This window comes from Quercus robur, chromosome 11 (genome assembly GCF_932294415.1).
Source record: "Quercus robur chromosome 11, dhQueRobu3.1, whole genome shotgun sequence".
In the NCBI taxonomy this organism is placed as follows: domain Eukaryota; kingdom Viridiplantae; phylum Streptophyta; class Magnoliopsida; order Fagales; family Fagaceae; genus Quercus; species Quercus robur.
Window position 1 is genome coordinate 37655938 of NC_065544.1, and position 25328 is coordinate 37681265.

The window sequence follows — 25328 nt, forward strand, 5'->3', positions numbered from 1 at the left end:
GCTCTTCCTCCCCCTCCCTCGTCGGGGGCGGCGCTGAAGCCTATGCCTAATCTAAAGCGAAAAAGGCCTGTAGAAGAGGCAGAGGAGGGGGAGGTCGCCCGTGAGAAGGCCGGGCCTAAAAAGAAGGGCAAGGAAACGAAAGAGACCCGGGAAAAAAGAACAAGGTCCACTGAGAGCCGAGATGAGGCGGTCACTCAGAGGGGACCTCGGACATGGTCTCCTCGGATCGAGCTAGATGGCGCTCCAATCCTCTGGGATGCAACCCTATGGGAGTCCCAGCGTGAGCCAGCTTCGTTCTTGGCTGAAGCGTTGCAGCAACCTCTTCTCTTGCCTCGAGATATGGAAGGCCTCAGGAAGATTCGTCAACCGGAGCTTTTCATGTCACTGAAGAGGGACATGGCTGTGGTAAGTGGAATCTTCTATCTTATCTTTGTGTTGAGAACCTTCTTATCGTCTTATCTTGGTATCGTCTTCATTTCCGTCTGAGTGCAGGTCACCCAACAAATTTATGTTGCTGAGGAGTGGGCCAAGCAAGCTCGGGAGGATGCGCATAAGGAGGCTCAGTCCCGTGCCACAGCTGAGAGGGCCGCGAGCGATCTCAAACGAGATCTTGATCGTAAGGATCATGAGCTGAAAGAAACAAAGAAGGCCACGGCGAGTGCAGAGGCTGGCCTGAAGACCGCTGAAAAGCAAACCGAAGAGCTGCGCAAGCAGCTCCGACACTCTGAGGAAAAACTGTCAGCGGAGCAACAAGCGGTCTCGGAGCTTAGGGCCGAGCTCGCAAGGGCGAAGGAGGAAGCCCGTTTGTCCAGGGAGGTTGCCGAGAAGGCTGTGGCGGCTTCGTATGAACGTGGAGTTCACGATACTGAGGAAAGATTGACCGAGGAAATCGCCACTGTCTGCAGGGATTATGTCACCTCGACCTGGGGATTGGCCATGGATAGGGCAGCCGTTCCCGCAGATTCTGATCTCAGGAAAGCTGAGAACATCTTTTATCCTGCCGAGATACGTGAGACCCCTGGGGAGGTCGCTTCCACTGAGCCTCTTCCAGCAGATCCCCCCATTCCCGAGACTGGCAGCATGGAACAAGCTACGCAGGGCCAGTCACCCGAGGATAGTCTTCGCATCAGCGAGATCCTTGCCCAGGCCCAGGAGGTCGCCCCGGAGAACCCAGCAGTGGATGATCAGCCTGCCCCAACTCAGGGCCCTTAGGGACGTAGACTAGGAATTCGTCTGTCCCGCTTTTGTACTTTGTTTTGTTTGATCCTTACTAATATTTCAGAACTGAATTACTTTGAACATTATATGACAAAAGTTATTTGATTACGTATATCGCTGCCTTACTTTATTTTGTTTTCATCATGGAGGAATATTGGTCTTACCCTTTTACTGCTTTAAAGTCAAACAATAATAAATGAAGACGTTAGAATTGCGATACTTCGTAGTTGAGCAACACCGTTTTCAATGCTGATTTTTCCCCAGTCCATGCTGTTTAACGCTTACTGAGATTGTTGCGCGGTTAATTTCCCCCAAGTCTGTGGTCCGAGGAGCCATGCAGGACTTGGGTTCTGTTTAACGCTTAGTGAGATCGTTGCGCGGTTAATTTCCCCCAAGTCTGTGGTCCGAGGAGCCATGCAGGACTTGGGTTCTGTTTAACGCTTAGTGAGATCGTTGCGCGGTTAATTTCCCCCAAGTCTGTGGTCCGAGGAGCCATGCAGGACTTGGGTTCTGTTTAACGCTTAGTGAGATCGTTGCGCGGTTAATTTCCCCCAAGTCTGTGGTCCGAGGAGCCATGCAGGACTTGGGTTCTGTTTAACGCTTAGTGAGATTGTACAATAGAGCGACATCAAGTAAAACATTCTTCATTAATAAAAGTACCTTTTCAGGTTATTTACATTCCACGGACGTGGCACTACACGTTCATCCAAGTCTTCCAAATAGTACGCTCCAATGCCAGCCACAGAGGTGATACGGTATGGACCCTCCCAATTCGGCCCGAGTTTTCCCCATGCAGGGTTCCTCGCATTGCCGAGGACTTTCCTTAGCACTAGGTCCCCAGGCGTCAACGGCCTTGACTTCACCTTTGCGTCATAGCCCCGCTTGAGCTTTTGCTGGTACTGAGCTAGATGCACCATCGCGCAATCCCTTCTCTCTTCAAGGAGGTCCAAGCTTTTCTCTAGAAGCCCGTTGTTAACGATGGGGTCGAATGTAGCAGTCCTCTGGGAGGGAAAGTTTATCTCTAATGGGATGACGGCCTCGGACCCGTAGGTTAATGAAAAGGGGGTTTCTCCCGTGGATCGGCGGGGCGTGGTGCGATACGTCCACAAAACATGGGCGACCTCTTCAACCCACCTCCCTTTCGCGTCGTCTAACCTCTTCTTCAGCCCATTCACTATGGTTTTGTTAACTGCCTCGGCTTGTCCGTTACCCTGAGGGTAGGCTGGTGTAGAGTACCTGTTGACAATCCCTAATTCACTGCAATATTCCCTGAAGGCCTTGCTATCAAATTGTAGTCCATTGTCCGAGATTAGGGTGTGTGGGGTGCCGAATCGGGTGACAATGTTTTTCCAGATAAACTTCTTGACATCAACGTCCCTAATGTTTGCCAGCGCCTCAGCCTCAACCCACTTCGTAAAGTAATCGGTGCCGACGAGAAGAAACTTCTTGTTCCCCGCAGCTTTGGGGAACGGACCTAGTATGTCTAGGCCCCATTGTGCAAATGGCCAAGGGCTGGACAATGGGTTAAGCACCCCCCCGGGCTGATGTATATTCGGAGCGAACCGTTGGCATTGGTCACACTTCTTCACATATTCCAGAGCTTCCTTATGCATGCTTGGCCACCAGTAACCCAGCGTCATAGCCCTGTGGGAGAGGGACCGGCCCCCCGTGTGGCTCCCACAAATCCCCTCATGCAATTCCTCCAGAATGAGTTCAGTTGCGCCTGGGTGTACACACACCAAGTATGGCCCCGAGAATGAACGTCTGTAGAGCTTGGAGTCCTCGGACAACCAGAATCGAGAAGCTCTCCTCCGGATTTTGTCGGCCTCGACTTTGTCGTTTGGTAAGGAATCATTCTTCAAGAACTGTACAAGAGGGTCCATCCAGCTTGGCCCCCCGCCAACATTGTGTATCCGAATACCTTTAGCCTCCTCTTCCGTGGGGCGGCAGAGGTCCTCGACCAAGATAACCCGCGGAAGGGGCTGGGCCGAGGATGTGGCCAGTGTTGCCAAAGAATCGGCGTGAGTATTCCCGCTTCTGGGTATATGCATCAAACGGAAGTCATCGAAGTGGGTGCGTAGGCGTTTAGCTTGGGCAAGATACCGTTGCATTCTTTCGTCTCTCGCCTCCAATTCCCCGCTTACTTGCCCCACTACGAGTCTCGAATCCGAGAATATGCTCGCGCGTTTCCCCCCCAGCCTTCGGATCATCGACATCCCTTCTAGCAGTGCTTCATACTCAGCTTCGTTATTCGTTGCTGGGAATCCCAGTCTCAACGACTTCTCCAGGGTTATACCTTCGGGAGAGATTAGAACGAGCCCCACTCCAGATCCCTTTTGGTTCGCTGCACCATCAATGTATGCTCTCCACTCATCGTGCTCTCGCACAGAAATCGCGCTGACCAGTCTCCTATCATTATTCGGTGACCCTGACACGTCCATCCCTTCCACGGTTGGTTCCGCAAATTCAGCTATCAGATCAGCGAGGACTTGACCTTTTATGGCGGTGCGCGGCATATATCTGATGTCAAAGGCGCTTAAGATGGTTCCCCACTTAGCGATTCTCCCAGTGTAGTCGGCGTTGCGGAGGACTGATTTCAATGGAAGTTGGGTTAGCACAACAACTGTATGCGCCTGAAAATAGTGGGGAAGCTTCTTTGTAGCTTGCACGACAGCCAATATTGCCTTTTCGAGGGGGAGATACCGGGTCTCTGCCTCCTGTAGCGACTTGTTTACGTAGTACACGGGCCGTTGCGTGCCGTTGTCCTCTCGGATCAGTACTAGGCTGACTGCATGATCGGCTACTGCGATGTATGCATAGAGTACCTCGTCGGCCTCGGGGCTGGACATTATCGGAGGTCGGGCGAGGTATTCCTTGAGCTGTTGGAAAGCCACGTCACACTCCTCAGTCCACTCGAAACCCTTCCACTTGTGCAATAAGAGGAAAAAAGGTCGGCATCGATCCGCCGAGCGGGAGATGAAACGGTTCAAAGCTGCTATCATGCCGGTAAGCTTCTGGACTTCTTTGGGATTCTGAGGCGGTTGCATACTATGAATGGCCCTTATTTGGTCAGGGTTAACTTCGATCCCTCGATGGGTTACCATGTAGCCAAGGAATTTTCCCGATCCCACTCCAAATGAACACTTGGATGCGTTTAGTCGCAGCCTGTACCTTCTCAGGATGTGAAACACCTCGTCAAGGTCCCTGATGTGGTCAGTCTCCAATTTGCTCTTTACTACCATATCATCTATATACACCTCGACAGTTTTTCCCATCTGTTGTTCAAACATCCTAGTCATCATCCTTTGATAGGTCGAACCGGCATTCTTCAGGCCAAAAGGCATCACCTTGTAATGATAGTTGCCAATTGGGGTGACAAAGGCAGTTTTTTCCTGGTCTTCCGTGGCCAAGGATATCTGATGGTAGCCCTGGAAAGCGTCCAAAAAACTCATTCGGGGATGCCCGACGGTTGCGTCGACCAGTCGGTCTATTCGCGGCATTGGGAAAGGATCCTTCGGGCAAGCCTTATTTAAGTCCGTGAAGTCCACACAGACTCGCCATTTCCCGCTCTTCTTCTTCACCACTACTGTGTTCGCCAACCATTCAGGGTAGAAAACTTCCTTGATAGCCCCAGCTCTTTTCAATTTCGCCACTTCTTCCCTCACAGCGTCTGCATGCTCCCTTGACGGGCGCCAAGGGGGCTGCTTCTTTGGGGTAATAGCTGGGTTAACGTTAAGGTGATGGCGTATTAGGTCTGAGTCAACCCCAGGGGCTTCATAAGGATCCCAAGCGAATACATCCTCATTTCGACGCAGAAAATCAATTAGCGCCGACTTCTCCTGTGCTGGTAGCTCCGAGCCAATCTGGAAAAACCTTTCGGGGTCTGATCCGACGAGCACTTTCTCTAGCTCTTCACAACTCACCTCCAGGTCCGGTCCTTCATTACCTGCAACTCGGACCGGGGCTTTTGATTGCTATAAGGTATTCCCGGTTGAAGTGGAAGGCGCGTCGCTTAATCGTCGAGCAATGGCCGATACCATGCAATGCCTGGCCATTCCTTGATCCCCCACTATCTCTTTGATTCGGCCCTCTGAGGGATACTTCACCTTCTGGTGCAGGGTAGATGACACAGCCCCTAGCGTATGAAGCCATGGCCGTGCCACAATAGCCGTGTAGGGTGAGTATGCGTCCACCACAATGAAATCCACTTCCACTATTTCTATGTCTGTTTGCACAGGCAATCTGATCATGCCCTTAGGGATGACGATTTTTCCCTCAAAGCTAAGCAGAGGAGTGTTGTATGGCGACAGGTCCTCCTGCTTTAAATTCAGCCCTTTATATAGGTCCGGGTACATCACCTCCACGGCGCTGCCCTGATCAACTAACACCCTCCTCACGTCATAACCTCCTATTCTGAGTGTCACGACTAGGGCGTCGTCATGGGGCTGAATAGTTCCCTCTTTGTCCTCTTCCGTGAATCCAATTAATGGCACTCTCCCTCTAGCCCTCTTGGATTCCTTTTCGCCTGACTCTGTCGGGAACCTACCTACTGACATTACTCTGAATGGGCCGGAGCCGGTTCTCCCAGGTGCGGCAAGAATGACATTTATCGTGCCGATGGGTGGCCTCAAGGTGCTTTGCCTGGTATCGACATTTGACTGCTCAGGACGTTGCAACAGATGCCCTAGCTTTCCTTCTCGGACGAGTCGATCCACATAGTTCTTCAGATTCCTACATTCGTCTGTGACATGGCCGGGCTCTTGGTGATACGCACAATATAGGTTCTGATTGCGTTTTGAGGGGTCACCTGCCATCCTATTTGGCCATTGAAAATAGGGTTCGTGCTTTATTTTTCCCATGATCACGTGTAATGGCTCTCGGAACACAGCGTGGACTACCTGAGCCCCTGTAGATCCCGACTGTTCTGCATAATCTCTTCTCGGCTTATTGCTGTTACTGAAGCGGTCCGACCTGAAGTCCCTTCTCTCCTGGGGGACAAACTTCGCCTTTCCCTTCCCGGTTTGCTGGTCCTCCTCGACCCTCTTATACTTGTCTATCCTGTCCATAAGTTGCCGCACGCTGGTTGCTGGCTTCCCTGTGAGAGATTTTCTCAAGCCATGCTCTGTCGGCAAGCCCCTTTTAAAGGCACTGATGGCGACGTCATCGTGACTCCCCTCTACCTCGTTGTGCACCTCCCAGTATCTGTACGAGTAGGCCTTTAACGTCTCTCCTTCTCGCATGGACAGAGATAAAAGGGAATCGAGGGGCCGAGGGACTCTAGTACTGGTGATGAAGCGGGAGCCAAAGGCCTGCGTCAATTGTTTGAAGGAGTCTATAGAGTTTGGTGGGAGGGCATCAAACCATCTCATGGCCAGGGGCCCCAGGCTGGAGGGGAACACTTTACACATTAACGCCTCGTCCCTGGAGTGAACGGCCATCCTCTGGTTGAACTGGCTCACGTGCTCCACTGGGTCAGTTCGACCATTGTACAGGCTAAACGTTGGCTGATTAAATCGCCGAGGGAGCACCGCCCGCTCTATCCTACGGGTAAATGGCGACTGGGAGATTCGATCCAGGGCCTTGCTCATGGCGTCATTGACTAAGCCTTGGTAAGGTGGGCTTTTGCGGCCGCGTTTGTGAGGCCTCTCTTCCTCATAGGAGAACGTCTCGCTCGGGGGGGTCCTCCTCCTTCGTCTGTATTCATCATCCTCACCACTGCTAGTATCCGAAATGGGCAAAGGACGTTTTTGTTGGGCTCGCCGCAGCCTTTTCTTCAAATCCTCAATCTCTTGCTGCAGGGCCTTCTGCTCGTTGTGCTGGCGGGATGCATGGTCTTTCCCTTTCGAGCGACTTTTACTCGTGTGAGCGGTGTTCACACTGCCCTCTCGTTGATCATTTTGGTCTTTTGCTCGTTCAAGGTTTACAAAGTTGTCCTGTCGTTGAGATTCAGTACGTCCGGTTTGGCGCGGACCTGATCCTTCCATCTCTTGCTGTTTCACTTGTCGAGACACAAGTTCTTCCCACAGACGGCGCCAATTGTAGGGTGACGAATTTGGGGCTCAGACCCAACAGGTGGGAGATCCTGGCCCAAAAGTTCCTCAACAATGAATTTGTAGAGAGCAGGTTATAGAACTAGGTCTTTGACAGGAGAAATGGAGTTACGACCAAGCCATGCAACCTAGTTGGACGTGGGGATATTCCTTCGAGCTTTTGGAGTAAAAGTCCCTGAGACTGTTCTTGTTACTTCTCTCTTTTCTCCTTCTTTATCCTTTCTTCTATCTGCCATGCGATCCCTTTTCCATGGGGATCTCCTTTCCTTATATAGCACCCTTCCTGAGATCATGTCCCTACACTTGTCAGTCATCCGATCCTCCACTCGAGTGCCTGTTCCATAGGTCATCCTCCCTCCTTTCTGTGAGTTGCACTGGCCAAGGTCATTCTGCGTTCCTGTCCCTTCTACATTAATGCGGCTGGAAAAGTAGTTCCCTGGCATTTAATGCGGCAGTTGTGATTGTCCCCTCCTCCTTCCTGAGTGTCACGCATTGTTTCCGTGTATTGGGCGATCTTTCGCTAAGTATGGGGTGCAAACTGGATGCGTACTTGGTGAGTCCGAGGAGGTGTTCCTCCTCGGATGCCCCTTAGCAGGCCCGGCCCATCACGATTGGGACGGGGTATCCTACGCCCATGCCTTTTCTTCTTTATCGCGGCTGGGCTTGGTACAGGAGTTATGGCCCAACATCAACTGACAGACTTTACCCACCACAATATGATTAACGTTAATATAGATATAGAGTTCTCATTAATTGATATACATAAGGCCTACATTAATTGATATACATGAGCCTTTTTATCTAAATTTTTTTGGATTAGGTGCCAAGTGGCTTCATCAAAGTTCAATTTTTTTTTTTTTTTTTTAAGATTTTAAGAAAAATAGATATAATTTTTCTTCTTCTATAATTTCTAAGTTGATAAAAATCTTATTTTGATTACAATCCAAATTCTTCATCTAATCCTTTATTAAAAAATCTTAATTAAAAAAAAAAAAAAAAAGCAACATACTGCACTTGTAGAAATTTTTAGATATAATTTTGTCATTATCAACTTTATCACTTTTTTGGATAAAGTTATGTTGAGTTTAACTTCTCCTCCTTTGGATAACTTTAAACTTCTAAGCTGATTATAACTTACAAAAAATATGTCTATCAAAAATATGTCTATTCAATTTCTTTATTGCCATTCACGTTTACTTTCTTTCTTTCTTTTCTTTTTATTTATTTTTTATTTTTACATTACCTTCAATGACTATATGACATTTCTTTTTTGGATAAACATACATCTTAAGTTAATTTTTCTTCTCTTATAATTTCTAGAACAATTAGAAATCTAACTTCCTCACAATTGAAGAAAGAAAGAGATAGATTTAAGTTGCACCTAGTGTAACTTAAAAAGAATTATACCTTACCTACACCATTGATTTTTATTATATCCAAAAAGTAGAAAAAAAAACTCATCTCAAATCATTATTACTCCTAGAAATCCGTAATAAATTGCATTTATTCTCTGGCTTTTATCTTAAATAATAATATAAAAAATAAAAATCTCTCACATCATATCTCTCTCTCTCTCTTCCTGAATCTTCATCTCTCTCTCATAAGCACAAATGGCTTCCTACCTCCAACGTCTCTCTCTCTCTAAAAATAAAAAATTAATGACAATAATAATGAATAGCAACTGGTACCTTTCCTCAGGCCTTTCTTCGTTGAAGGCCCACAACCTTGAGAGCACGATACGAATATGCGAATAGCAGTTTTATGGTCTTTTGATGAAACCAATAGCAGTTTTATGGCCTTATAGTCGATGCTAAGATATGGAGCCAATTTGAAAATGCTACTGTTAGTACCTTGAATGAAACTGTTGAGGATAATGCTTTTGAGGTTAATTTGAAAATACAATTGAAGCATGACAATTGCAGAATGTGAAACTAATAGTGGAGGTTGTTAGTTTGGTAATGTTTTGCTTCTTGTAATTTTTTCAATTTTTCTATCCTTAACTTTCCTTTTTTTCCTTTGTGCAACACGACTAGTACCAACTACAAAAAGACCCCAATCTCTCCATTGTTAATTCTTGTTCCAGAACTTATCTCTCTTGGCTTGCTCCGCCTAGGCATCAACAAAAACTTCCCTCCCTACTTTCTCACCATTGGTGCAATTGCCACCACTGCTTACCCCCTTTTCACGGTCCCAAAATTTGTCAAGCAAGTCAGAGTTGATGGAAGCAGCTTACAAGATAAAGATTCAAAAAAATTAAAAGAGAGATGAAGAAAAAGATATTGGAGAGGTTTATTTATTTATTTATTAGTATTACTTTTTAAAAATACTTGAGAGAATTAATGCATTTAATCACTAATTTTTAGGATAATAAATGATATGATTATTATTGTTTTTTCACCTTATATCTAATAAAAATCAATGGTGTAACTTTTTTAAATTTACATCAAGTGTAATTTGAACTCATCTCATATATATATATATATATATATATATAAACAAATATAAAAGTGCTTATTAATAACTACCATAACTATCAAATTCTATAGTCATATACTCATATATAATAAAGATCATATTTTGTTTATCATTCCCATGCATTGTATAAGTTTTTTGCTATTTTTTTCATAACCAAAAATTCTACATCATACCAGACTTGGCTTTTGAAGACCTTGAGTAATAAAAGAAGAAGATTTTCATACATTCCTAAAAAAAGAAAGTAATAAAGTAATCTTCAAAGAAAGGGACATGATAAGTATAAGATCCATTAATCTTTAGTGTTGGCCGAAGCATCTTGGTTTCCTACAAGGAAAATGAAATTAATGGTTGTATAAGTGATGACATTAATAACTATCCCTTCTAATCAATTTCTAAGAGTCTCTGGCCTCTCCTACTTCTTCATAAGCCAATTTATTAAGAAAATAACATTGGTTCATACTTCTCAAAAGTTGTATTATAAAACTAAATATAAAATTGAAATGATTTGAAAAGAAGAAGTAGAAGAAAACAATATAAAAATGTAGCAACTTTTGGTATAAATTCCTCTATATGTGAATCTTAGTTATCATAATTGAGAAAAATATGGCTCAAACTCCTAAATATGCTTTTCTGTTTGTTGTCTTTATTATGTTTACCTTCCTTGTCGATGCAGGCAATCACTTTACATTCGATTATTTCATATGCATCATGCACAACATTAAGTTGTGATCATAATTTTAGCGAGGAGGTCACCTTTTCGTATACCTTAGTTTTCATTGTTGTTTAGGAGACTTAAGGTAAATCATGAGAGAGAGAGAGAGAGAGAGAGAGAGAATGCTCAAGAATTTTTTTTTAGTGATAATTACACTTAACAAAATTGTAGTTCATTGCTTACTTGAAGTATGAAAAGTATTATTTTATCCACCTAAGATCAACTCATCTATGCATCTGTTATCCACCTTTATGTCTATTGTTGAAAAACACAATGAAGCATAAAATAACCTAAATCTATTGGAACACCATCTCCTATTCTCTCATTTTCCTTCACATATCCATTCCAAGTCACAATTCAGTTTTCGTTTTAAGTAAATTACTTTCATTAAAAACACAAAAAGAGGACAACCCTAGTACATGGGAAGTATACAAAAGGAAGAGCCAAAATAAAAGTAGTTGCAACACAAGGACTTCCCAAAGGTCACCTGTTCCAATACTACTCCTATCCAAGCATGCCTAATTGCAAAGTTCTGATGGAATCCAATGCATTAGTGGTGGAATGATTGTAGCCAAAAAAAAGAAAAAAAAAAGAAAAAGAAAAAGAAAATACAACAAATTAAAAAAGCAGAGGAACAAAACTAACTTAAGAAATGGTTCAAAGAGTAATATCTATGGCACTTTTAGGTTTTAACATAGAATTACTTAAACTGTATTGTCCCTTCTCCATGATAGTACAACTGTACAGTTATTGCTTATAATCTAGTAGCTCTAGTTTTCCTATGTTTACGTTCTTATCATAGCTATTATCCCTTCTGACATTTTTGGTGCTACATGCTAAACCTTTTCAGTTTCACCCCTAGTCCCGTATCTTGGTATTGCAATTTGCAAAGGAATTAGAAGTCTCCTCTCTTGCACTTCTTAAAGAGAAGAACTTTTCCCATCGTTTTCCTCATGTTTCTTTGCCAAAGGCGATCACTAATTCTAGTGAACCACTTCTGTACAAAACCACTCAACCAAGAAACCATCACAATCTAGCTGACTCCACCTTTGGGGGTTTTTTTCTTCTTCTCCTTCAAAAAAGAACCATGTGGCCCCTTCTAGTTCCAAAGGACGATACATTTTCCTATTTCAACAAAAATGATTATATTTAATATTTTAAAACATCTTAAAATGGAATAAATGGCCAATAATTTAGAATAATAGAGTATTTTTAATTTATTATTTTATTTTATAATTTGATAGTTGAAAGAGATACTCGAATGTCAAGGCGTCATTATCAAACAATTAAGTTACAAAACTCTTGACAATAAGAAAATATTTAATTAGCAAATAAAAAATAAATAAGAGTTATGAATAAAATGTGCAGCTATTTACCTGTGAAAATAAAAAAGAATATATCTACCGATTAAAGTAGCAATAAATGTGTTGACTGCATAAAAGATACTGTTGCATATTATTGTTTTTCTTATAACCATTTCATTATTCCAAATTGAACTCTCAAAACCAGATCTCCCTCCACCACTTTGTAACAATTATCAAGAAAGAGTGAGAGAATATACAGTACAATATCTTGAGTACTTTAATTAGTAAAACCTCAGATGGGCTCAGAGGACTTTTTCTTTTTTTTTTGATAAACGGGCTCAGAGGACTTGGTTCTTTACGTTTCAGCCTTATTTTTCATTGGAGTAAAACTAGCTCATCCCATTGGTGAGAAAGTCATTCTTAGCCTATCATTTAAATTCTCAAAAGATCGAGTTTGGAAAGGAAACTGGGGAGCATCTCTTCTCCAGAAAGACAAAACAACACAATAAACTCCCCAACTCGAATGATATTTACTATATCGTTATCACCAGAATTCACAGTTTCTTTAAGAAGAATTTGTTCTAGCCCTGATACTTTTTTAGTCCATATGCACTAATGATAAAATATATGCTTGCCTTTAGAAGAAATTGTTCTATTCCTTTAAAAACAAAACAACCCACATGCTTTCAATTGTTTACAAGGCACATCAGCTGGCCAGACTAAGCTATGAACACACATATAGGCATGTATGTCCATAAAAATGTACATAGAAAGGTAAATATACATGAAAATAATGCAAATTTTTATGAACAAACTATATTTTATTTGTTTCCTACAAATAACTAAGTTAACAAGTAACATATACACAAGCCAAACAATAGCCCTAGACATTTTTCTTTTGGTAAAAGAAACAATAAACCTAAACTTGACAATGCATTTCCAACACCTATAGAAAGGTGCATGCATCCGTCAACATAGTGGTGTACAAGTCTGATGCTTCATAAAAGCCTCAACAAATGTCAAAACTGACCAAATACATGCCCTATTTGTTAAACATCATGTTGGATAGCACGCCTCAGCCGCAACCCCACATCGACTTCTCGGTCGTGTTGAATTAAACCAGTGCCCCGCAGATTAGAATCTTGCATTTCATCAGAAGTCCCTACCTCATTTTGCCTCACTACGATGTCTTCCCCAAAGTTATGAAGCCTACGGCCAATCAGATAGCGATCATCACGTATGGAATTGTGAAGGTTTGTGAACCAGACATGGAATCTCTTGGCACAGAAGCACAACACACTGATGCAGAGACATCCCAGCCAGGCAAACCGATAGACTGCTGAGTTTACTATTAATGGATATCCAAGCACAGGAAAAACCCCTCTGGCTAAAACATAAGGTACACATAAGGCTGTCAAAAGCTTCATTATTATTGGGAAGACAATCTCACGCAAAACCCAAAGACCTTGTAGCCTGGAGAAACCATCTTCTCTCACCCTCTCAAATTTAGTTCGCCAACTTTCATCCACCAATGGCATCATATGATCCAACATAACCTGTTCAAGCACCATACAAACACCCAAGGAAAAAAAAAACTAAGTCAACTGTTAAATAAAGCAACTTCCCGGTCCACCCATTCAAGATATAAATGCAACTCTTGCCCACTTTTTTTTTTTGTTTTGGGGGGGGTAGTATTGGAAGGTGGTACTAATCACTCCTTCACTAAGTTAAAAATACCAAACTGTTTCAGACAAAATATAGTTTACTGTATACCAAACCATGTCTCACTAGAAATTTCAGTGTTTCAGCCATTTCAGAAAACTTTCAGGTTTTTCGACCAGTTGTACAATTTCAGACCAATACCAATTGTAAAACTATTTCTAATTTGTTTTTCAAACTAAAGGTTATTTTGGAAAATTTGGTATGCCCTAATTGAAATGAGATTTTAATTTTATACCAGAATGCACCAATACCCAAATATTTTGCTTCAGTAGACAATCCAAATTGCCATGAAAATGATATTTATAAGATTGTCCATATAAACAAGCTCCCTTTAAAATATGTAATAGAAATTTTGAAAAGTTAAAAAAATGTTTGAAATCACTCCAAGCACTGAAAATTTGGAAGACCATGATTTAACACCTCTCGCTCAGATCTTTCTAAATAGAACTGCTAACCAAAAACTTAGCATCAGTCTAATACCAGGTCTAGAAAAGTTGATGGCTTTAACATATTACAAAATTTCCCTTTGACTGCATTCCCAGTTTAAAAGCAATTTAGAAGTCCAGTAATTTTTTTTTTTTTTTTTTTTTTTTTTTTTTTTTTTTGCTGATTAGTCCAGTAAAAAGTTACATTCGCTTGATTACTGGCAGCATACTTCAAGGAGTGGAAGAACTTGCAAACAGATTCCATAGCAAGGCCATCAATTTATTTAGTAAAGTAATTCATTTATCTTGATGATACCAAGTTGAAATGCACATAACGTGATACAAGACTTACCAGTCTAGTCCAGATCTTAAGAAAAATGAGCCCCAATGCCCAGTCCTGATACAGGAGAAAAACTGGACTTTCATCCACAGGCACCCGCATTGGCACAATCACCAAAAGCTCAAATAGCAGCCCAATCAATACTGGGATTACAAAAATCTGGAACACAAGCATCAGAGCATTTTAAGCATATAGTTAATCAGAACTGAAAAAAAAAAAAAAAAAAAAAAAAAAAAAAAAAAAAAAAAAAAAAAACCCAACTTTAGCAAAATAAACCTAGATGATTCTTACCCATATTGACAAAAGCGCACAACTCTTAGTAACGATGCCACACCATTTCCAAATTTGGCCCAACAAGACTTTAGCCCTCTTTGTTCTAATATGCTCAATGCAGTATCTCGCACCAGCTACGGCAGTCCAAATTAAGTAACTTCCAATGATGAAAGCATATAGATCTAAGAAAAAGAAAGAAAATGACAACAAATTAACATTCTCATCCCAGAATATGAAGAACAATCAGTAGAAAAAAAAAGAAATCAGTCAAACCATTATACCATTGCACTTGATGCCATGAGTTATTGGGAGAAGAGGAATAACATTGAAGATTGCCCTTCCAATTGAGATTGGTACAACTATCAAGGTAGAGTTGAAGATAAGCAGAGTAATCCAAGCCACCACCAACAACAAGACAATGCGAAGTACAAAGCCATACCTGCTAAAAGACAATTTGAGCAAATGTTAGATGGTAGCTAGAACAGTCTATAACCAATAACAAAAACACATAATTCAAATACAAAGAAGTAACTTTTTCTTTTTAATAAGTAAAAATGCAAAGAAGAAACTAAGTCCAGGTGTCGACTCCATAATTTGAAGAATCGGGGGAGAACGCAAACCTATAGTAATGCATTCAGGCAGTAAGGTAGAAACTTGCTAAAAAGATGGAATTATTAAAAAGAAAATACACCATAGCTAATAGCCTAATACTTTTCAACAGACTTCCTCCTGAGACATTATTTGGACCCACTAGTGATAATTAAAGTTGCAATGTACCCCAAAACTTACTCTGAATCAGATTGTTCATCAGCATCTTCCTCTGAAACATTTGAGTTCGCTGATGCAAGAATGCCTCTGTTTGGATCATCAGCACCTGCAAAAGCCACTAGGGCCTGATCATGTCCACCTATTTGTAATGCCTGAGGTCTATCTTGCCTTCCTAAGTCCCCATTTGTATTTTCCTGACCAGCATTGTCCTCAGGTCTGGGCAACAGGAAATCCATTAAACCAAGTGCCCAGCCAACTGCTGTAAACCAATATCTGAGAAGGGATTTAATTGTTGTCCGCAATTTAAAATGCTCAATGGCAAATGGGATGCAAATTTGGAAGAGTAGCATGTCAGCTGGAATTTCAGTAAATGGGTCAGACACCCTGCAATAGAAGAAAGACACCCAGAAGTAAGTTAACAGTCAATATCAACATGAAAAATGTACTGGTTAATTTCTAACAATAGGTGCCACAGAAACATTAGGGACCAACATACGATATATCGAGTGGAAAAATGGAGGGAGCCATCCGCATAGCAAGTTTGACTGGTAAGAACACCAGCATCACAATCAAACTCCCATAAACAGCAACTGATAACAGAACCCTGCGAGCATGCTTGTGCACAGGATCATCAATCAAATCACGGAAAGGATTGTAGTTTGGATCAGCAGGATCTCGAAGAAAGTACAACACTCCATTACGCAAAACCTGACAATAGCAAGCAAATAATAATCCATTAGATCATTAACATATCAGGAAAAATGGTACAGAAATCATTGTAATGATAAGATATGAAGGCCAAGAAGAATACCCCTCTAAGAAGGCTGACGAAAATGCTTATTTGCAACATATAAACGATTCCTACAACCCAATGAACCAATGAGCTCGCTAAAGGAGAAGCTGAGAAGAATTGAACTCTTTGAGCCATTGACTTTCCAAACATCCTTATAGTACATACATCTAACCACCATCCACACATCAAAGGAAACACCCCAAGTTCAATGACAAGAAGGAAAGCAACCTTTATCATGGTCATTAAATGCTTCATTGCTGCTAAAAATTGCCTGAAGAGAGATGGAATTGTCTCTGCTATAGAAGCAATACCATAGAACCTCCCCAAAGTCAAAGGCTCACCCTTAGTGTACCGGATAAACGCAACAATGGCAAGGTAGAAGAAAACTAGAGAAAAAATAAACATGTATCCAATGGCAAGAGTTGTAACATCCGAAAGCCGTAATGCTCCAATAGCTGCCCCTTTCAAGAGATCTGCTGAAAGTGGTGAACTAATATTGTTTGATACTTCATTTAGACCACTAAAGTTGCCCTTCAACATTTCCGCAACCTGGCCAACCAGACCATTTTCTTGGCTTTCAGATGACAAATTTGTAACAGCAGTTAACGCATTCTTCAAAGTAGTATTTGCTAAGGAGAGGGCAGTGTCAGTAAGTGGTATGACTGTTGACAAAACTGGACCACTAGCGGTGGAGAAAAGCCAAGATACATAATAGAGTATTATCCGGCCTAACGAAAAAGGCACAAAGATCACAACACCAAGGAATATCATATTGCTTGCCAGAACCTGCAGAAGGCATAGGACCACTCATAAACCAACCAAAAACAGGAGAGAAAATTGACTTTAGTTTTTTTTTTTTGGTAATGGACTAAAAGACACAGAAAGTTAAAACATATGAATTCACAGCATAATTGTGTCAGTCAAATACAATGATGAAAGCAATATATATAGAGGTAGAATATATGATAGGATCTCATATGTAAGGGCAGTATGGGGTCCACTAACTTAATAGTTTCCCTGCTTTCCAACTAATGTGTAAGATATGACTCAATTGTAAATGTATAAGGCAGCAATCCCACTTCTATGAACCTGGGGGCTTGCTCCTCTCCATTCCTTTCCAATATAATCAACCACCATATAATTGCATGTGAAACCATATTACAGATTCAGTCTCACAGGTCTGCATGATGGGATGATTGTATATTGTAAACTCAAATAATGCAGTAGCCATAGCATACTTCCTCATGTAATTATATCCTATTTAAAGCCACTCCACACATAGATATATTATGTGATACATTTACCAAGTTATGCAGCATCAAACATAGTGATAGTAACATACCAGTGTGTTTACCAGGTTATGTTGGGTATTAGACATGCAAGACATTACCCCCCCTATCCATATAAATACATACATATGTGTGTGCGTGCACACGTGCATGTGCATTGGCATGTGCATGTGCGTGTGTGTGTCTATTGTAGAAGAGTCTCAAATTAAACCGTCTTCCCCTGTTGTATCACTTGTATCCATGCAGCAAAGCAGGGTGGGGTAGGGCAGTGATAAAGTGAGCAGAATTCTATAACATTCCAAAGGAGCAGTAATGAATGGAAACTTCAATTGAATTACAGATGTGTCTATTCTAGCAATCATGGAGCGATCTTACAAATTTGTAAACCCATCAGACCACTACCTACAATCCCCCATTGGTAGATCGATTAAGAGCCCTAGTCCCTTACCCAATTAAGTTCAAAAATCTAACAACATTCTCAATGATCCATGTAAGATTAAGACACAGCTCCCAAATTGAATGGCTTACTTATTTCATGTTTAATTCTTAAAAAGAATATTAAACAGAAAACTTATTGTAACTCACACTAACCAACAAAAACGGCACTCAGTCCTTTAATAGGACTGCCAGCACATACTAAAAAGAAACTTTGCCAGCATATAAAACTATTAGCCAAAAATAAATTCAAAGGGTAAGTGAGCTGCAAAAGCATGATAGATTGGAAACTAAATGGCAGAATAGGTATTGTAACAAGAATTGATCAGAAGAAGAACAAAAGAGAAACAATAAACTTACAGTGAATGCATTTTCTACTAAATGAAAAACAGGGCCCTGCATGCCAACAAGCTCATCAAAAGGCACATCCTCTGCACCATCAGCATCATCCAAACCATCAAACATCTGTTCAACATGAGCTTCAAGACGAGCTGCCTGCATCTCCCACCGAGCAGCAACATTTTCTGCATTCCTTCTTATCAATTGACCGGCTCCTGCAATTCCTTGTGCTCCACCCACATCTTCACCAATTCCATCACCTGCATTATTCCTATTAGCTTGTCCAGGAGGTCTTCTTGCAGCACGAGCACCATTTCTGTCCCCGTCATCTTCTCTCTCAGCATCCTGACCTCCAAGTTCCCGTAAATGCCTGAAGTAATCCCTCAAAGAGGTGGCACCCAGAAAAATAAACACAATGCTAGCAGAGAGTAGGAACCCATGCAGACAATCAGTAAGGATAACCGTAGTGGATAAATGACTTAGAAATAATCTCTGCGCTTCACCAAAACTCCTTACAAAAGCCAACCGCCATATCCAGAAGGTAATGAAAGGTATTATGAGGAGCCACACAGAAAGGACAAAGCTAAGGCGCAAAAAGAATTGCAGAACATGACAAGCTTTCATTGCCATCCCAACAATAAACTCCTGAAAAGGAAGCCTTGTTGGAGCATTCTCGGCATAAACAGGGGAGAAGGAAAATGCATGTTTGCAGACCTGTAACACATTAATCAAAACACACATACACAGGATTAGAAACCATGCTAACCATAATCATTTGGGATCCATATGCTTAGTATTTTGCCTAAAAGCATTGTTATAGGCTTATAGCTATAATCTTCATGATAAAACCAAAAACAAATGACATTATGCATATTAAAAACTGGCAGAGGCAGAAAGAGACTCTTTCACATTAGACTCCCAAAGTTGCTAAAGTCTAATTCCATTTTTAATGTTCCACAATCCATATTCCATTAGAGGAAAACAAGATTCCAACCATTTCAAAAATTGAAAATCCTATTCTAATTGGTGTGAATTACAATACCCAATACTTCCTTGCTACACTCTAACTACATTAGAGACTCTTTCACAACAAAGACATAACAAATTACTCTTCAGCTCTACTAAATTTCGATAAAGAACAATTCGCAAACGCTTATGACGTAGAACCTCACTAAGGCACGGCCCTTTGGACCCACCTCAGGAGAGTAAACCAGAGATACACAACCCCATCCGCCAAAAATTACCCTAAGATTACAATTTCACCTATCCAAATCACCTAATCAAAACCCTAATTCACAAAATTATCAAATTCACCCAAGATTAAATGATTAAAATTTAATATATATATATATATATATATAAAATAATAATACCAGAAGAAACCCTAAAACCCTAATTAGACCTTCTCTTATCGATCTTTCAACATTTCTATCAATCAAACCACCAATTCAAAACCGATCAGAGAGAGAGAGAGAGAGAGAGAAAGACGAACCTCGCACTGGCGAGCGTTGCTGTGATTGAGCCACTGCAAAAGGCAATCCTGATGAACATACTTGATGCTTCCGCTACAAGCACACGGGTACCGGAGCGGGTTATCGGAGTCGCCCGGGTTCCGGCAGATCCGGCACACGTCCTCCTCCTCCTCCTCATCTTCCTCATACCTCGCCTCCACGCTCCCCTTCAAACCTCGAGGCAACAACGACGAATTCGAAGCCGAATACGACGCCGCTTTCACGCTGCTGCCAGAAACGCCGCCATTCTCATTATTGCCGTCTATGCTCGGCGCCGCCTCCGGGGCGATCTCCATGTTTGGACGAGTTTTCGGGATCGTCGAGTCGAGTTAACCCAGTGAGTTCAAAAACGGGCCCCCAACTCGGTTTTGGGTACTTGAAAATATAAAAAAGGCTTTCTCTTCTCTGAAAGGAAAGCTATTATCTGAAGAAGAAGATGGAGAAATTGGGGAGTTTTTATTTGTGTTCCGATTTTGCCCCGGTGGATTGTGACATAATGACGGTTTTATCCCTGTGAGTTTGGATTAATTACCGTTATCGTCTGCCGTCCCACGCGTATGTCGGATGACGTGGACGCGGGTGATTAGTCTGTTGCAGTGTTGTTCGAATGTTCATGGACAATCACTTTTGTGATGATTTTAACCCTTTTTTTTTTCACAAAACGTGGTAACTTGCTATTTGTCGGTGTCTACAAAGCAGCAACTTACTCATCAATATAATATACTATTCTCATGGGTTGTGACTTGTGAATAATATTGACTTGCATTGGAATACGCTTAGATAAAATCAATTAGTGCGATTTAATTATAAAAGATAATTATTATAGATTAGATTTGTATCTCTCTATATTAATGGTTAGATTTGGATTGGAAAATGGATATGATCTTAGAGCAAGTTATCTTCATGTACTTACCAAAAGTTTAATGATGACATGTAAGTCCCTTTCGATATTCCTTTTTCATCACGTCCTAAGTTCTATCTTGCAAGAAATTGGGCTTTCTAGGCTTTTTTTTCCTTTTCTTTTTTAGAATTATACCTAATTGGGCTTCCGAGGGTTTTCAAATAGCTAAGATCGATTAAGCCAACAACCAAACAATGATCAATCACATGTAATTGATGTCGTACATCTTATATGGGCATACAACCTAGAGGAAAGTTCTAAATGGATCTTTATATGTAGATAGAAAGGTTAGATTCATGGTTACCCATAAGTTAAGATAATATACTTTCTAACTTGTGATGTAAGGAGTGTCACATTGGTTTAAATGATAAAGTTTTCCCTTTAATATATCTACCCAAGAGGGTAAAGTGATACTAGGTGTCTGGGTGGCAGACTAGTAGGCTCACCTATGGATAATCAAATCTAAGGGAGGATTGCAATTCATAATTGCTACTAACAGGTTTTCAAGTCATCACACATATATTTTTCTTTTGTTGAGAATAAAAACTTTTATTAACAAAAACAAGATACAAACTGAGCATTCTCCTTAATTACATCTAGAACAGATGGAGGAGTTGAATTAGAATCAAAGAAGCCAAAAAAATATCTTTGAAAGTGACCAATGGCTGAGAACATGAGCAACCTAGTTAGCCTTTATAAGAACCCAGTTAAAAGAAGAAGAAGGAACTAAACTAGCTAAATACTTTCTTGCAAAATATTACTAACTCTTCATGGAATAGAATCAGTGGAGGAAGTCAAACTTTGGATGCAAACCTGACAGTCATTTTCAAAACTTACATTGATAAGTTTATGATTCATCGCAGTAGAAACAGCCCATCTAAGTGCCTCAGCCTCAACTTGGATAGGGATATTGGTGTTCACTTTGATGGAACAAGCAAACACCAAATTCACTCTCCAATCTTTGGCAATCATGGCAATAGCTAAGTCAAATTTTCTCATATATGCATCACAATTTTTCTTCGTTCTCTCCCTTGTTAGATTATTCCAATGAGTGACCATCACACATAAAATGATAAACATACACATGGATGCATGAACATACAAAAGATGATATTTTGTAGACAACTTATAACAAAGTACATCCAACATAATATAGCTTGGTCAATAAATCTTAATCGAAGCTTAACTTTCAATATCCCTAGTGAAGGGTTCAAAAAAAAAAAATCCCTAGTGAAGGCATCATTGTGAGAACCACAACCCCAACATCTCTCTTGGTCTCTCCCATATCAAAACTCTTTTTTTGCTTTCTCTTTCTCACTCCTACAATAGATCAAGAAGGTTCATGTTGGGACTTAAGCTCTTCTTTGGTCCTTCAAGTTGATGAAGGTAGATTTAACCCCACAATACGATCACCAAAATCAAGTTGGAAACAAGCTCACGAGAGGAGACAAAAGTGATTATGCAAAAACAGACACGCTCTCTTTGTCTTTGGTTTTTTGTGCAAATTTGTTGATTATGCAAAGAAGGATGTTGATTTATCTATAATTAAGGAGAAAGAAAATATTGAATTAGTAAAGGAAGGGGGAGCAAAAGGGGAAAAAAATTAGCATATACAATATTTTTCACGACAAATTTCACCATTGTTGAGTTATTAAGCTATTATTATTCTCAAATGAACCAATTATTGACATCATTTTATTGTCTAATATTTACAACTCGCAACCTTAACGGTTGTGAAAAAAATTATGATATACATAGAGAGAGAAGATAAAAAAAAAAAAATACTTAAATGAAATGGAGAAAGAGTAAGGAGCTTGACGTATATGCATATATAAATTAGATTAAATTTTATAAGGATATGGTATAAAGCCTAAGCTTTATATTTTCCAATTCCTAAATATCACATTATCTCATTACATATTAAAGAATATGCATAACTACACCCAATCAATTATAGTATCTATTTGAAAATTCAACTCAATTTGAAATTTATTGAAATGTTATTAGGTATGATAAATTGTATTAATTTTTAAATAAAAAACTAATGTGACAATCTTTTATTGTATATTGTAAAACATGAGTTTTAAATCCCGTTATGACAAATTTTGGACTTTATAGAAATATAAATAGTAAAGTAGCTAAAAAAAACAGCTTTTAGTTAGAATTTAGCTAATAAAATGTTAGGAATGATGTGAATTATCTAACATGCTTTCTTTAAGAATCGGTTAATTTGCTTATACAAATTTGGCTTCTCTACCTTGGCCAAGAAATAAAAACAACAAAGGGTACACTTCCCCAGAAAATATGATTCATTTGAAACTCTTTTATTGGGGAGAAATGAGGCGGTTTATTAAGACCATCAATCTCATTAATGCATATAGAATAATGACTAGCAAATAGCAATGTACCACGTCCATGTGCCGAGAAAAGAAAGTTTTGACACCACACAACTCAACAAAGTTCTACCAACCCAGCTGACTTTTTTTTTGGTTTCACGAAGAAAGACTAGACAGTGGCCTTGAAAGGCGTATTAGCCGTAAGCAATTATGTTAATACTTTTGCTTTTTGGATCAATCAATCACTTTGATTCCCTAATGAAATGATTATAAAGGTCACTGCTACTGTTCAATTCAATTATCTCTTGCCCGTTGAAGAAGGCAGGCTTGTTTTTCGTAGTCAGTAATTCTAGCTGAAAACAATAAAGTCACAAATGATCAGTAAAAAAGTAAAAGACATATTACCATCCCGATATTTTTTTTCACTTTTTCCAAAGTACTTTTACTTTGGCATGGGGAGAAAATTCCAAAAGAGAACTTTGAATTTTTTATTTTTATTTTTGATAGAAAAAGAGAAACTTTGAAAATTGAACACGTTGAAAGTTGCCATTTGAGTACAACACCAGACTTCCCCATGCTCTATTTCTATCCGCAGTGATGCCACCAGTTAAACCAGAAAATTTGACCGTTACATTATAAGACATTTAGGCAAGTAGCTTAATTAAGTGATAGATACAACTATATTGTCAATTCTAAGTGCAATGGAAAGTAAATTTGAACACTAGTAATATGGTTATAATAAGAAAAATCTCAATGAGTGGTTTGAAGGTCATTACCAATTTGAAGAATTCATTATGAAATATTGAAGTTACTATTACAAGAAATATCCCAAATTCATTAGTAATTACTTACAATAGAACTTACTAAGCTATCTAAGTGAAGCTCTAACCCAATTGAATTACTCTTTCAAGTGAATTTTTTAGGTATTCGCGAATCTTCAATCTGTAATTGACTTTACACAATCAATTCTTTTGATTGTTGGAAGTGTTGGTGCAGATGTCTTTGCAAGAACCACTTGATGTTGGCGAAGCATAAGCAACTCGGTAGAAAACCCTAAGGTGCACAAGTTTGCAATAGCTGCTCCAAGTGTATAGTGTTCTTCCTTATAATAACAACTATAAAAATAGGTTTATTATACCTTAGGGAACCATGGTGCACAAATCCTAAATCAGCCAAATCATCATGGGCCGCAATAAAAGAATTCAAAAATCTCATGGCGCAATCGATTGAGTGGAGTCAAGATTTACCAAACCTCGATCAATTAGAAGCAAGGCTAGTGTCGAGGCAGCTTTTTTTCCTCTATCTTGAGCAATTTCTCGTGTTTTTAATGCAATTCTTCAACATACGTTTTGACACTAAAAACTAAAGACTCAATTATATTAGAATTGCCTTTTGACTTGGATTTTTCAACATATACTTGTTTGAACCTAGCATATACTAAATTTTAACAATCTTTGTTCAAAATTTTCAAATTATTGAGACAAATTAAACTCCACACTTTTAAATGACATATTTTAAAATCCAGACTTTCATAGATATACATTTCATGCGTAAGCGTGAAATTTGATTGCTTTTGTTTTTTTTTTTGTTGTTGTATATTTATGAAAGTTTGGGTCTATCCATCTCATTTAAAAGGATAGAATTTAATGTGCCCTACGGACAGAACCTTGAAATTTTTTCTTTTTGGTGCTTTCTCCTAAATTTATCCAAAGATTCCAAACCGACACTAAAGAAAAGAAAGATTTTTTAATGTAAAGAAAAGAAAAGAGAAAAGTAGAAAACAAAAATGCCATTCAGCAAAAAACAAAAACAAAACAAAAAGCCAAAACAGGTAAAAAGAACTCAACTCCACACGTAAGCAGGAAATTATGATACCTCAAAAAAAAAAGTCAAAATTATTTTTTAAGTTAACCAATTTCATATTTTGTCAATTTTTTTGTCATTTTCACATAAATTTTGTATTTTTTTTTATAACTCACAATTAATTATATCATATGGTTGAAAAAATAGGCGTGAAATGGATAATTGTACTTGTACTAAAAATTTTGTTATTTTTTTGGCTAAGAAAAAGAAAAGAAAATGGTTTGAAGAAGACATAATCATATCTTAGATTTCACTTCTACACATATGGTGGTCCTGTATGTTAGACACACCATTCATCTGCGTGGTTCGCACCCATTACATTTCCACTCTTGGATTCACCAAAATCCCACACCAGTTAATCGTGTCCTCCACGAGCTTTTACTCTCACATCAGACACAACAACAAAGCAGGCAGAGCATGACATTGACTGCCTCTCTCTCGCCCCCACCTCATCAAAACCAACACACTCACACTCTCACTCTTCTTCTTTGTCATCGCTTTGTCTCTATGTGTGACTCTTCCACTTTTGCTATGGCTCTTTTTCTTTCTCTACATTTTAGTATTTTGTTTGTGG

At 39.9% G+C, this 25328-nt stretch overlaps 2 protein-coding genes across 3 annotated transcripts; both read right to left on the reverse strand.

Moving 5' to 3' along the window:
- Positions 1-5192: 5192 nt before the first annotated feature.
- Positions 5193-6032, reverse strand: LOC126704997 (uncharacterized). Its single transcript, XM_050403968.1, has one exon. It carries the CDS (start codon positions 6030-6032, stop codon positions 5193-5195), a length of 840 nt encoding a protein of 279 aa, XP_050259925.1.
- A 6527-nt stretch (positions 6033-12559) lies between these two features.
- On the reverse strand, positions 12560-20070 carry LOC126706881 (probable E3 ubiquitin ligase SUD1). 2 transcript variants are annotated; one of them, XM_050406455.1, is made up of 9 exons: positions 19636-20070; positions 18165-18857; positions 16099-16866; positions 15784-15995; positions 15309-15671; positions 14801-14958; positions 14538-14701; positions 14259-14405; positions 12560-13315 (listed from the first exon to the last, which is right to left on the reverse strand). In XM_050406455.1, the coding sequence occupies exons 1-9, from the start codon at positions 19948-19950 to the stop codon at positions 12809-12811; spliced, it is 3327 nt and encodes a 1108-aa protein (XP_050262412.1). In that variant the 5' UTR covers positions 19951-20070; the 3' UTR covers positions 12560-12808. The 2 variants fall into 2 exon arrangements, with proteins under 2 accessions (XP_050262412.1, XP_050262411.1); XM_050406454.1 differs by having other exon boundaries at positions 14801-14961.
- Between the last annotated feature and the right edge of the window lie 5258 nt (positions 20071-25328).

Bases quoted from the DNA above. Each gene is read 5' to 3' on its own strand.
- LOC126704997 (XM_050403968.1), bottom strand. From the start codon at position 6,032: ATGGCAGGTGACCCCTCAAAACGCAATCAGAACCTATATTGTGCGTAT.
- LOC126706881 (XM_050406454.1), bottom strand. From the start codon at position 19,950: ATGGAGATCGCCCCGGAGGCGGCGCCGAGCATAGACGGCAATAATGAG. The intron at 14,702-14,800 runs GTATAATGGTTT...TCTTTTTCTTAG, and splicing joins TCATGGCATCAAGTGCAATG to ATCTATATGCTTTCATCATT. The intron at 13,316-14,258 runs GTAAGTCTTGTA...GTGCTTGAACAG, and splicing joins TTAAGATCTGGACTAGACTG to GTTATGTTGGATCATATGAT.